At 32.8% G+C, this 14,532-nt stretch overlaps 1 protein-coding gene across 1 annotated transcript in view; it reads left to right on the top strand.

Annotated features, from left to right (window-relative positions):
• The first annotated feature begins 1,294 nt into the window (after positions 1 to 1,294).
• Positions 1,295 to 14,532, top strand: part of LOC134276167 (centrosome-associated protein 350-like) — a 67,720-nt gene continuing 54,482 nt past the window's right edge. The window contains exons 1-3 of the mRNA XM_062758438.1: positions 1,295 to 1,336; positions 3,607 to 3,717; positions 11,352 to 11,395. Coding sequence (XP_062614422.1) covers positions 1,330 to 1,336; positions 3,607 to 3,717; positions 11,352 to 11,395 — 162 coding nt within the window. The 5' untranslated portion in view covers positions 1,295 to 1,329. The remainder of the gene's footprint in view (positions 1,337 to 3,606; positions 3,718 to 11,351; positions 11,396 to 14,532) is intronic.

Genomic DNA, 14,532 nt, shown 5'->3' with positions numbered 1-14,532 from the left:
GACAAGTCGATAAAAATGGGTAGCGACTGTTCCTTCGCCATGCGTTTAGCAACTTGAATGTATGTTGTTTAACGCCCTCCTGAGAATTTTCAAGTCTTATGGAGAGGCCATCACTTGTTTGCGGAGAGCTTCAAAATTTGTCATATACTCAGCATCTAGGGCCATTGAGCAGTGAGGGATCTTTTTTGTGCTAGCACCTACTGTGGGATACGAGCCCGCGACGTAAGGATCGACTCTAGAGCAGACACTCTAACCACTGCACCACCAGGCGACCTCGGTACCTTGAAATGAAATTTAAAACTTGTATCATATTTTCAAACAGGTCAAGATCATGCAGAATTCAGTGAGAAATGCCAAAAAACACTCATTTTTTAAAAGTTACATATTCTTAAAAGAGGCAAATTATAGCCCAAAATTAGATTTTCGTGCAAGCCACTTTATATATTTAGATTTCTGACGGATTTTTGTCGTTTCTTTGCGTTTTTCCCTAATTTATGACAACCTTTGTTTCCGATAACCAAAACCGAGTTATCCGATAACAAAGTGCATTATTCAACCGTATTTCCGATAACATACTGAAAGTTAAACTCGGGCACTTTTTTGCCCTTTAATAACATATTCGCAAGATTCTGAACAAGTCTTCTTGTGGACAATCATTAACGCAAGGTAAACATAAGGATTTTGAAGAAAAAAGTTATTTACAGCAATGCCAATCGGAGAAAAACTTGCAAAATATAACGAATTTGACTTTTAAAGCCTTCCAAAGACTAACAAATGCTATACCAGTACGTATCGAGGTTTTATTTTGTATCCGTATTCATTTCTGTTTACAAAAAGCACAATGAATATTCTCTGTTTCTATTTTAACAGAGTTTATCTAAAATAATTTACTAATCTGTCAAAAATTGTTATCAACCGAGTGTCCGATAACAACCGAGTAGCCGATAACGCGTTGAGCAGTGTGGGTACCAACAACAGAAAACTGCATAGTTACGGTGCTGCTCAGTAATATTCTTTTGCTGATAAAATGCATGTTTTTTAAACCATGAATAAACTATTATTCATTTTTTTTTACCGTTTTAAAAATTAATATAATTTTTTTTTACAAAACCAGGTTGGTTTAGCAAACCCCTCTAGTTCTGACAAATTCTCCAGTTTATATTTACTAATTTTTTCTTCAATTTTAAATTTCATTAATTGTACATGGCATATTTTTTTTCTTGCCCGGAATTTCTATTTCGAACGTCGCGGTTTTTTTCACTACCGTAAAATTTCTCCCGTCATGCAACCCAGCATCAAAATGGCGGCGAGTTCAGTGTTAGTCGAGGCATGTCTGGTTTGTAAACATTAGTTTGGTATGTAAATAGATTAAGAAAGAAATTTTCCAGAAGTTATTGTGAAGTATATTCAATTTCTCTATCAATCATCCCCTTTGCCTTGATTCACTTGGTCCTGTCCGTTTTATGCAACTCAAGCAAAACATTCCGATGTAAACAAACTTTGCAAATACAATATTTCATTTATCTCCTCTCATTCCGCTCGAAATGCATGCAAACTCTTAAAAGAAACACGGGTGCTGTCACGTGGCTTTAAACAGTTAAGATTTATGATTAAATATGTGTCAACCTTGCCAAATTACTGCCCTCAACTTGCTTGGCAACGTTTCAAATTCAGTGGGAATATTGTTTTATTCCAAGATTAAAAGGGGCGTTTGAGGATTTTGGGCATTTAGTCCATAATTATTAAATACTTTGAATAAATTAAGGAAGTTTTTCAACTCAACAACAGACAATATGTAATGAATTATAAACGATGGTGAAAAAATTGGTCTGTTACACATTCAAAGACAAAAAAAGACCCTCATTAATATAAAACACTTTAAGACTACACTTCATGCACTCAAATGTAGTTCAATCAGATCTGCTTCTACATGAGAATATTGATAAAGTTGCATCGAAAATATTCTCCAAATCAATCATCAACCTATTTGAGCATTTAACCCCAGTCACATCTCCAAAAATGATTGACAGCAAACGTTTTTAAGGCATAAACAGGGTTCTTTGTGTGTCAGTCCGCAGTTTTTCAGCTGTTGTCTGATGCGATTTTTACCTCTTTTTTTGTTGGCCATTCAATTTTGTGTTGGTCAGCTAACATTACAATTTTTTCTGCTTCGGTGGCTGATTCCCTCAATTGAAGCAGTTGTTGAATGTCTTTGATCAACCTCCAATCATTGTCCAACCAATGGCAGACAGTCTGTCAGTTGACATTTGTTAATTGTTAATTGGGTTTTCAAAAAATGTTGTCCAAACTTTGTAAATTAAACTGCAGCCAAGCAAACAGTGATTTGGAGATGGTTGACATAAATATTAAAACATTTAAAGACATCAATGTTCCCAGGAATAAATGTGACAACTCTGCGAAGCCCCATAGTAGTGCAGTTTACGCAAAAGACATCGGACTGTCAGTCCTGACCGATGTGCATTGCCTCTTGAACAATGCATCATTTTTACACTCAATACACTGGACCATTATGTCCGATGTCTCAGTGTCCTGTTTTGAGATTTACTATTAATTTGCGGAGTCATTTAAACGTTAAATGTTTGTTTTACACAAAAAAATATTGCACAAATTCAACTACATAAATGAATCTGTGGACCATCTACAGTTATAAGCAGGAGCGACCCATGGTAAAAGAAAAGCTGTAAGGCCTACTTCTCTGTATTTTCAAGTGTTTCACTTTTTTGCATGTGGATATTTGGTCAGATGAAATTTGATTCGGTCCTGTGTGTTCATTGATTACACAAGACTCAATGTCCTGTTTGGTCCAAAAAACTTTTGCATAGACTGCTAGTGTCAGCCGATCATGCTTTTTCAGCAGCTCATGATGATACAAAAATATTTGGTCAACTAACCATCGGCTAAAGTGTGACCTAGGCATTTATGTTCCTCCCTAGAACTATAGAAATAAGTAATCCCTGTTCAGGGAAAATATAACACATCTTTTTCGTTTAAGATTTTTCTGCATTTGTGGCATTGCACACATTTTAATGGTATGTTCTGTCAGGTTATAACGTGTTAAAATTTGTAATATGGCATTATCGTGACCTTGAATTGCATGCCCCCAACTTTAATGGCAGAAAGCAAGCATTCTACAGGTGTATGCATAAGCCAATGCATATAAGCCATTTAATGCTAGAAACATGGTATGATCATGAATTTTAACATTAAAGATTTATTTCTTCTTTATCTCTTCTTTGCTAATGGGGCACTTGTGTTTTTAAGTTTTCCATGAATTGAAAGAATTTTATGATTGAATAATTTGGACCATAGAAGAAAAAGAAGTAAAACTGTTTGTAAGAGAAACTGCACCTAGTGAACATAAGATTTCTTGCAAAATTTAAATTTTATTTGTTCATGTAAACAGATCATTGACATTGATGCTAATGATGTTCAGAGAGATAGAAAATAACTAATGAAAATTCAACTTAAAAAATTCATGCATTTAAGTCAAATATTTTGAATTTAGATGAGGAAATTTTACATTCAGAAGCTTTCTAGTTAAGATTTTACCTGGCATTGTTAATCAATGTTTGTTAATATTTGTAGATGTGAGAAGAAAATGGAACGAGAACAGCTGTGATATGTTGAGGGGAAGAAAAGTGACCAATCCCTCGGTGTCAGCGGGGGGTGGATCCAACAGGCATGACAGCAACAAAGGTATGTAAATATACCTATGTGTGGGAGACATTTTTTTGTGTGATAAAAAATTGATTGGTGTTCAAATTCTGTAGTTTGTTAATAATTAACATAATATAACAAGCATTTACTTGTAGGTTGGCTTTGTAAATGTGCAAGTTAATTTAAAAAGTATGCACTTAAGATTTATATTTAAATATTCTGATACATACATATGTCTTCAAGAATATTGAAAAAAAAAGGCATTTAGGCCTTGAGCAAATCTTTATGGAAATGATAAAGTTCAATTTAAATCTAGTACCATAAAGTATGTACCATCTGAATTTTGAGATATGCCTTAGGTTTATATTTTTAAAATTTTCCTGAGTACGCTGTAGTGTCTTTGACAAATTTCCGGGGTCGGAAAATTTGTGACGGATTTCGTACATGCCTTAGGTTTATATTGCGTAAATTAATACCACGCTGAAAAAAGTACTTCTGCAGTATTCAAAATAAGGGAACTGATCATGTACATAAACAGGCATAAAAATCAATTTCAACAAGATGTTATCGCATAAAAATACAATTATACATTTAATGTCATTTCAGTCTTTTATTTTGATATATTTAACGTCATTTAAGTCCTTTATTTTGGTGCTGTTTCAATGATTCTAGTGTCAGGTTTAATTCGAAAATTTGATTCAGCAGTTTTTGAAGTGTCCCATGTATGGAAATTAATAATTAAATGACGAAATAAATGTACAAAATCATCATGATTAAGATTCACAGAGTGAGTGGGTGGATTTTTAGACCAAGTTTTCAACTTTCTGACAAGTGGTTCTTTAGTGGAATCAATAACCATTTAATCATAGTAATTATTTTTGATCTTCATGCATTACGTTTGGATGTTTTAAGCCAAGGGATCTCTAATTTTTATGTCAGTGCAACAATACATACACATAATAATATATATATAAGTACAATGATGTAAAATTATTAAAATCCCACATCTATAGAATGTACATTTAAAATTTCTCCACCTTGGACATTTAAATTGAGGTGAAAAACTCATCTTTGTTCCGTCCAGCTGGGTAAAAGTTCTAAAGAATGTATTGATTGGTCCTGACTCGTCAATACTGCATTTCAGCAGATAAGCAATATGTTAAAAGAAAATGTCAATATGAATTTATTTGTAAAACAAAGCCTTGATTTATGAGATTCTAATACAGGTGCTTGTCCCATATCTGCTAAGAGCCTATAAAGTCTTAATGTGTCGGTCTTTACACACTTTAAAACATTCTTTCAAGTAATCATATTTTTCTGTGCCGATATGTTTTATTGATTTATGAATGAAGAAATCCGGAATTCAAATAATTTAAATCGAAGATCTGCCAACTTACATTTATTAATGTCCCTTATTACGAATATGGCAAAAGTAAAATGCACTTGGCATGATTTTAAACAAATTTATCAAATGGAGAAATATTTATATATCATATTTGTAAAGATTCTTTTCAAAGTGTAAAAAGCAGCACTTAGATAGATTATTTTCCTTAGCAGGGCTAATACCATTTACCAATTGCGACCCTTACAAAACAAGGTAAATGCGGAGTTTCTCTCTCATTGAAATGCTTTAACATAAGATAATGTTCATATCTCCTGAGGATATTGATATATAGCTCGGCAGAGTTGGACAGTAAAACCTGATTTTTCTTCCTCCCCTCAGAAGTGAACACAATGCCAGATGAGCTGTAAAAATCTTATTTCCTTTTATGAAGTTTTCCTTTTGATAAAAAAAGGAGTTTTGTTGGGTACCAGTATGACGTCTTTAATCGTTTGGCAATGTATTGCAAGATTTTGGACCATTTCCAAGTGTTTACAACCTTTGTAAAGTTAAATACAGATATCTTCGAGTTTTGTATATTTTCAAGGTTTTTTTATCCATAACACTAGAATAATTTTTATAAATTCCTGGGATCAAAAATTCGTAAATGATTGACATGTTTGATTTCTTTCATGCTTGAAATTTCTAGATAAAAGAAGCATAAAATTTATCTTTCATCCAGTCATCAATTTACCTTGAAATGAATATGAAGACCTTTTTTGAATAAATTTTAATCAAATATGGCCGCTAATGTGAATTCTTTGCCCTTCATTTTGTCTTGACTTGACACCCTTTTGTTTGCAATGTTCAATTTATTTTAAATCAAACTTGTCCATTTGAGATCAAAAGAGAAAGATAGGAGGTGTAGACTCAAGTTTCCTCTTCAGGTGTTTTTTGTAATATAATGTATAATTAACAGGATAATTATTTTCAAACCCCCTCATTAACTAGATTGCATCACAGTGAATATTCATTTGATGCCTTTTGTGCACCAAAGAACTTGCTTTGTCTGATGGAACTTATTGCCTATATTTGATTGTATTTTATTTGCAGACTTAAGTAGTTCTTATTTTTAAGTGTTCTTCTAAGTAAGGAGCTCAAAGCCTGTGATTTTTAATGATTTTTCTTCCCCATTCTTCTTGAAAAAAGTTACCAACATTACTCTGCATCTACGGGTTCCAACATCTTGAGAACATTTTGCTCATAAACAACAAGCATCAAAGTTTATGCTCAGGAAAGCTATGGCAAGTGGATGACCTCTATTGATTTTTGGATCAAGAGGTCAAAGGTCACGCATCAATAAATCCCAGCCAATATCTCGAGGACCTTATATGCCCGATCATCTAATATGTTGACCATGACTGAGCTCATGATCCTCATGCATTTCAAACATCTCCTTGTTCTCTGCTATAGCATAATCTTATTGTTCCCAACCAATACTGTAAACCAACTTTTATTCGCGTGCGAGAAATTTTCGCGAGGTTCGCGAGAGCCTCGTCATCGCGAATATTTCTCGCCGCGAAAAGTCTCTTTTTCTATTTAAACAGTTCCAAAAAACGACTTGATCGCGAAAATTAATCGTCGCAAACTAGTTTACACACGGTAAATCGCGAAATAAACTCGTCGCGAATAAAAGTTGGTTTACAGTATCCTAGAAAATCCTTTGGTGTTTTTTTTTATCGACATTAACTACTGGCCAAGTGCTTCTGATATCCTTCTCCCCTCATAAACCCTGGCCTATTGTGCCAGTAAAAAATTCAAAATCATTATATCACATATTCTCCAGGCCTGCTTATAGACTAGCTTTATATGAAAGGTTGAGCTAAGGGTGAAAAAATCACAGCATTAAAAAAAATACAGTTTTATGTCTTAATGATAAATGTCAACGCTGTACAATACTTCCAGCATATGACAAGAATTGTAAACTAGGATTTGATGTTATTTTAGACTAGATGCTAAAGTATGCTTGACTAGATCTTCAGTCTAGAAATATCTTCAAATAAAAAAAAAAGTTCTAGTAAAATGTATAATTAAAATAAATTGACATTTTCTTGACTATAAACTTTGTACAGATAAAATGTTTTAATCCAGCTTTAGATTATATGATGCAGACCAGGAATGCAAATGCTTTAAACTTTCTGAGAACTTGTTGAAAATCAGACCTTTTAACAATGAAAAAAATGAAAGTGCAAGTCCAAGAAGATGAAGTAAACATGGTTGCATTAGAACAAAAAAGCAAAGTGAAACTTCTCTGTCAACTTTCTGGACTGAAAAAAAGAGGGAGGTGGTGCATTTAGGGTGATTTTGAGAAGAGACTTGGAGTCACAGCAGAAAAACTTTAGAAGTACTGGGGTACATTTGAGCTGTCCAAATTTCACTTAGTCATTTTTCAACCTGATTTCATTTTTATTACCCAGTCACCACTGACAATTGAGATCTACAAGTAATCACAGAAGCCTGTGTGTAAACAATCGGGATCTCGTATAGATCACCAGAGAGTGAATTTAATGCATGGAGGACTTTTTACGCAACTATTTTCATTTCATCTTCTAGAGGAAATATCAACAGCTGGGGTGTGAAAATCATTTTATTACATGAGTTTTCAGAAAAAAATTAATCAATTATCAGGTTTAAATTTCATTTAAATTTTATATATTCATCATTACTACAAATCGCAGAATTAAAATTTCATGCCAAAATTATATGCAAATGAGCTGCGCTGTGTTAGAGGAACCATGTGATAGGCATGTGATCAGTCATTTACACCCTGCATCTGATATTGGCATTCTATCATTTTAGACTTCCATTCAGTGCCTTTGAACAGAATTTGATTAAGCCATGAGTAAATTAATAAGGTCCGTTCCCCATGATTAGACTCTCCAGTCTCTTTACAGCCCGCTTATTGAAGTTCACCCCTGGCATGGCATTAACTCCAAACAGACTATTACAAACATAAGTACATGTGTATATATATTTAAAGGTAGCCCAAAAATTTTTAAATGTAAAGGGTAGTGTTTGCTTTGAAAAATATCCAATAGTTTTGAAGCCTGCCCAGACAAGCAGAGATAAGGTATTGGCAATTTTATAAGTACCGGTATATAACATTATTGGATCAGGCTTTGAGAGTTGGACAGAAATGAATTGACATTGGCCGAGGCTCTGTGCTATTGCACTGTGGTTCTGGTGGGATTCTAAATTTTAGTGCTTGTGAAAAATGGATCCTTGAAATTATATTTTTCATTCCCTTTTTTGTTTTTATGAATCGGAAGGATTTATTTTTTGGTGTGTGTGTGTGATCAATTGATAACAGAATTAAATGAATTTTGTGTTCTCCATCGATTAAAGGATTAGAACAGTGTATTGTCCACTGTATAAGGTATTGTCATTTTATTTTTTCTATGCCAAATACACAATTCTATTTATAATGAGTATTTGTTTAGCTCAGAATGGTACAACATTGTGTATATTTTAGAAGGCATGGTACAAGTATACTGCAAAGAAAAAAACCTATTAAAAAGTGCATGAAAGACGATAGGCATTAATTTAAATCAATGATTTTTTTAACGTATAGTTTAAATCAATGATTTTTTTTTTAATAAATAAGAGGTTTTGAGGTTGATCACAGGGCTTGTGGGAGCTGGGTTCGTGTTTTGATGTATGGGAGTATGATCCAGAAATGATTATGGCCATAAACTAGATAGGTACACCTTTATGGTACACCTAGATTTATGGAGGCAAAAGTTAATTAAATCCACCAAACTGGGGCTAGATAAAGTCCAGTTAAGGCTGCTGATTTCTTTAATGAATGAAAGTGACAACATTTTTAATCCCCTGTCTCTAAAATTAGTCCAGTTGTAATTACGCTGGACAGGTATGGCCATAAAGTCAACATGTTGAACATGTTTAGGATTTATCTCTTGGGAATGTTACTAGGACCATAAAATGAAAGTGTGTCTCTGAAATATGGCCCAGCTCTAAGTGGGACAAGCTTACTACGTATATTCCCTGGCGGTAGATATTTTGTTATGTCAATTAAATACAGACCTGATCAATATATTTATGAAAGATGAATGATTGTCATGTTCCATTGTAATTATTATTTAGCTGTGCAAGAGGGGACTTTGAATATGAATTAGGAAAAATTGACAGTGTCCATTGATTTTGTGGCAAAGTCTTTACAACATGCTTTTGAAAAAATTCAGTTTGCATGTTGATAATATGTAATTTTCACTTTCATTTTTAGTGTATTCAGTGAAATGATTTTCTGTTACAAACTGATTTGCATAAAAATTTAAATTTTGGGTTTCTATATGGCAATTAATGTTCTGCTTGCTACCATGAAATGCATTAACACTGTTATTTGATTTTAAGGATAATGTAATGGTGTTAATGTTGTAATTTTAAAGAACATGCAATAAGAATTATATTGCATGTAAATTTTAAAAATGCATTAAGTTCTTAAGAGTTTTAGCTTATTAAGTGCAAGTTAAAAATTCCTCTGAAATGCACTAGGTGTTGGTTTAAAAAAATTGTGTACCAGCTTGAAAATGAGGATGACATTTCTCAAAAATATACCAAGTCATAAAAAACAAATTTGATTTAAGTCATAAAACCAAAAAATAGAAAGCATAATGACAATTTTTGCAGTTTATCTATGTCAAAGAATTCATTTGCAAATTTCTTGTACACAAATGTTTACTGCAACAAGTTTACAAAAAAAAATGTAAATTTTGAACACTTGTCAAATTCAAAGTCTACGTAAAGGATTAATAGAGGTTATAAAGTGATTATTGGAACACAACACTCTGAAAATCCCTCTTCTGCTCTGTAGAGCGGTTCAGGCTAAAATGGCAGATGTGAAAGACCTGAAAATGAGGGGATTTAGGCCAGCGAAGACAGGGAAAAGTTGTTTTGATCCATTTGACTTTTAAAATTCAGCGTTTTAAATGGTGAGGCTAATTGCCCTGTGTGAATGGTGTTCGTAGGGTATGTTGTCACCCCAAACAATAGGAGGACCAAAATATGTGATATTTTGGGGACAAGAATAGTAACAATTCAAAATGACACTGTAGATTCCTGAATATACACAAGGAATTTATTATTGTGTTAATTCTTCGGAAGTATCACTCATGGAATAAAATAACTCACTTATGTATTTTTATAGCTTAAATGGATGTAAAATATTTAGACCAACAGTCCAATCGCAATTGACATGTTCATATTCTATCCATTCGACGTCCACGAGTTGTTTCATATATTAGGTGCCTGCATAAAGTAAGGAATCTACAATTATAAAAAATAACTCTTAAAACATGCTTATGAAAAAAGTTACCAAACGTAAAAACTAAGGCTCAAATTTAGCTTTTGACTTGGCTCCTCTAAAAGTATTAGGAATCTTGTTCAAATATAGATAAAATAAACAAATGCATATTATTTGCATGGCTGTGGCTTATTTAGTACTGTTAGTATAAAAGGGATTAGAGACAAAATCGCTTTAATTCTTAGCATTAAATATTGCATAGAGATTAAAATTCTGTTGGTAAATGCATGAATATCAGTTCACATGGTTCAACTTCCTCCAGATGTTTGCACCTGTGTCTTTCTAAAGTGTAGATAGAAATGCATTAATTAATGAAATATAAAAACAAAATACAGGTTGAAAACTTTACTAATTTTCTAGAAAATATTTAACAATTGTCTTTGAGTTTGGAAACATGATTTTTCAAAACTGTTGATATCTTCAAAAATAATTAAGCTTTTGATGCTTTCAGCAGAGGACTGTTATGATATTTACATCTAATTCACCCATTATTAATTAATTTGACTTCTGCCCTTGCTGTGAAAATATTTTTTCACTTAGGATATTTCAAAATTTAAAACACATATCTCAGAAAGTACAATAGAGTAGAATTATTTGCACTAAAGCATGCATAAAGCATACATTTCCCCCATTGATTTAGATGCCCCAGCCAGCAAAATCAAACAAAGTCTGCCAGTTTTGAAGAACTGCTCTTTCAAGCCATGAATAGTGTTTTATTTTACTAGTTTTTTTCCCCTTTCAAACATTTGATCTTCTACATTAATGTTTGTTTTTGGTTTCCTCCCCATTGTTACCTATCTCTGTTGGGTAAATTTGACCCTTCAGTAAGTGCATATTGGGTAGATATTGTGCTTTTATGAGTGTCCATATGTAAATTATTGCACAGTAGTTTATTTGAATTGAATTTTTGTTTCTGTGAAGTTTTTATTTGTCTTAGGTGTTAAACTGATTAAACTTCCTGCTTTTTTGTAGATTTCAATCGAGCCTGGAGCAACATCCACAAAGTCAAAACAGAGGTAAGACTAAAACAGCCCCCATCTCTCTTCCCCCTCCCTTTGCCCTATGCTAATAGTTATAAAGAATACCAGGGATGGATGATTTTGGGTCATTTTAACGAGGCCCGATCTACTTAATCTGTGCATATGTTTTAACGCAGCGTCGACTCAGGCACGTCACGATACCCTTGACTGCCGTCACAATTGAACACAATAACGTCACAATTATAATGACGTCAAATTGCGCTAAAATGTTTCGCTGATCTTGCTTACCTGGTAGCTCTATAGACTATGCATTGAAATTTGGCATTTCTATTATTTTTTTTTTAATATTTAAATTAATAAAACAACTTTGGAACCTAATTAATTTTGAGGGATTAATTTTTTGGTACAGATTCATTAATTTTATCCTGTTTTATTTCAATTTGTGAGTTTAAAAAAACAAACACTGCAACTAAAAGTAAACGATTTTACTCGTTCTCTTTGAACATGTTGAAGTGTTTATACACACTCATTTTATTGCGGACTTAAATATGCATGGATTATCTTCAGTTTTAAAAAGTAAAATAAGTCTATAAACCATTTAAATTGAACCGCCGAAATATTTTATTTTTCTATATATTACATGATATTAGTAAAAATTGCAATTTTGTCGCATTAACCCCCCCCCCCCCCCCCCCCTCCTCCCTCTACCCCTTTTTTCCATGTAGAACAACGTCGCGTGTTAAAAGAAAAATAAAGCATGGCGAGAAAATTATTTCATAATGTAAGAATTATTTATTTTTTTAGAAACTAATACATTATTGTAATCGTTTGTATGTAAACCCATTGCGACCCATAAAATACGAAGTTGGATAGAATAAATCCAAATTTTGTGTTTTGACATGCCCCCTTTTCACTGCAATAAAGGCTACCTCCAATTTTCTTTTCATTTTTTATAAGTGAAAATTCATGATATATGTGAAAAACAAAGAATTTCATCATATTTTTTTTTTAAGTAAATTTCTTTGTTTATTGAATAGTTTTAGTATGTAATTGTGTATAAAAACACGAAAAATGGTCCATATCTTGACAGTGCCCGCATTTCACTACAATAAAGGCAAGGTAACAAAATTTCATTCTAATTTTTCTAAGCATAAAACATACAAGTATATTTCCAAGAATTAAAAAATTTTATCATTCCGTTTTCGTAATTTTCAACTAGATTGGGCCTCGTTAAGCGTAATTTGTTATATCCATTAAGTTTACAATGTATTCTAAAGAGAAAGGGAATGAAAATCACTTTGCTGTAAACATCAATGCATTTATGATGTGTGTTCACTATTAATTAATAATGATGTATAAGTGATGATTGGTATAATAAGTTCAGAAGACGAGTCCCATTATACCTAGATCGATGTTTGCAAAGTCCAACCAAATTTCAAAGGAATTCTATCTGTGAACAACAATGGTGCAGCACAGAACCATTGGCTCAGTAGCATTTAACTATTTCTCCTATGAATTGCAGCATTTCCCTTATTTACAAAAGTCTTCATCAGACTGCATTGCATTGGTCTAAACATCAGATAATAACCAATGATATCACTTTCATGTTTCCTTATTACTACTTAAAAAGGGAAATTAAAAAAGTTCTACCTACAATTCAAAATTTATGAATCTATTCTTTCAGGTTAAAACCATTATATATAAAACTTTCATTTTTAAAATAGATGTGTCCCTTGTGATGTACATATTGCATGCCTTCGCTTCTTGAACACAAGATATGCATAGAATATACAGAACAGTCATTGACAAAGAGAAAAACTATTGGTCCAAATTTTTTAGATAAAAGTTCATATTTGTTTGAGTACATTATCTGTACATTAAGTGGTGAAGGGTTTGGTCGTTAAACTTTATGCAATGGTGCATTCAGTTAAAAACAATTTCAATTGATAATTTTTCATTAAATATCAGATATTGGTACATTGTGTTGTTTTTGACACAATCCGTGACATCACTTTGGATAGATGTTAAGTGGCAAGTCTGTTAGAGCAAATACATGTATCAAATGGCAGCTCCGCCAAACTCGCTTTAATGTTTCATCGCCATTTGATGACAATCAGCTAGTATTTACTCAGGTAATGAATGGAAAAAGGGAAATTGGCATTAAAACAAGAATATAGACCAAGAAGATCAATATTTGATTCCACTACTGCTATTTTATCAGTGTTCTTGGCAAACATTGAATTTTTGATCAAGACTTTCCAGCAAATCACCCAAAGGGTGGTATTGGACCTTAGGTGCTGGGGCATTCCTTTTGCAGATTTCACTTGCTAGAAGATTACAAAACTTTGTCCGACAATTAGAAAGTGAATTTGTCACCCACAATTCTGATCTCTTTAGAAATTTAATCAGTCTTTATTTTTCTTGCCCTGTCATAGATTTAGAGGAAACTGTTTTTAGACCTGAAGTGCAGGATAAGCTTAAGTTAGTAGATAGACAGGACAAAGAGAGTGTATTTCTGGTATCTGCAGTTGGATTGATTTTGTGTTATTTAATATCCCATTCGGAATTTTTCGCTCATAAAGAGACATCCAAATATGAATTAAGTCTTTAACAATATTGTGATTTTTCATGTATGTATATATTACAAACAAGCTCAGTGTTCTTGCACATGTTTTCCACATATTGTTGCCAATCAGCATGATCAGCTCCTAAAGATACTTAAATCCTACATGTATAGAAAAGGAAATTTATAAAGTTGTATCTGTTGTACTTTGTCTATTCTTGTTTTTTGCAATTTGCGATCCAACCTTTATCAGTGCTGTCAGTCTTTTTGACAACAGCATGATTGCTTGTACCCTCAGCTGCGCAAAACTTCATAAATTGCTCTCGTGTTTGCCGATAACTTGGGAAGTTAAAATAAATCACACCAAGTAATATACTCCCTACTGGCTTTATTTTAATAACAAGCATTATTTGTGTTGTAAGGTACTTTATTTGTTGACATTTTTCAAACATCTATGGAGGGTGCAACGAGAAAAAGGGAAAATGCCACGCAGGAATTTATTTAATACTTGTAGATCTTTGAGAAGTTAATAGGGAAATTATTACCTCAAAGGCAAGCTTTATTAGAGATTTATAGTACATTATAATGTCGTTGTGTTCTTTTGACTCGT

Source organism: Saccostrea cucullata, unplaced genomic scaffold, assembly GCF_032062105.1.
Source record: "Saccostrea cucullata isolate Sc308-1 unplaced genomic scaffold, CSIRO_AGI_Scuc_v1 ctg95, whole genome shotgun sequence".
NCBI lineage: Eukaryota > Metazoa > Mollusca > Bivalvia > Ostreida > Ostreidae > Saccostrea > Saccostrea cuccullata.
The sequence above is the reverse complement of the archived record's forward strand: the minus strand, read 5'-3'. Positions and strand labels throughout refer to the sequence as shown.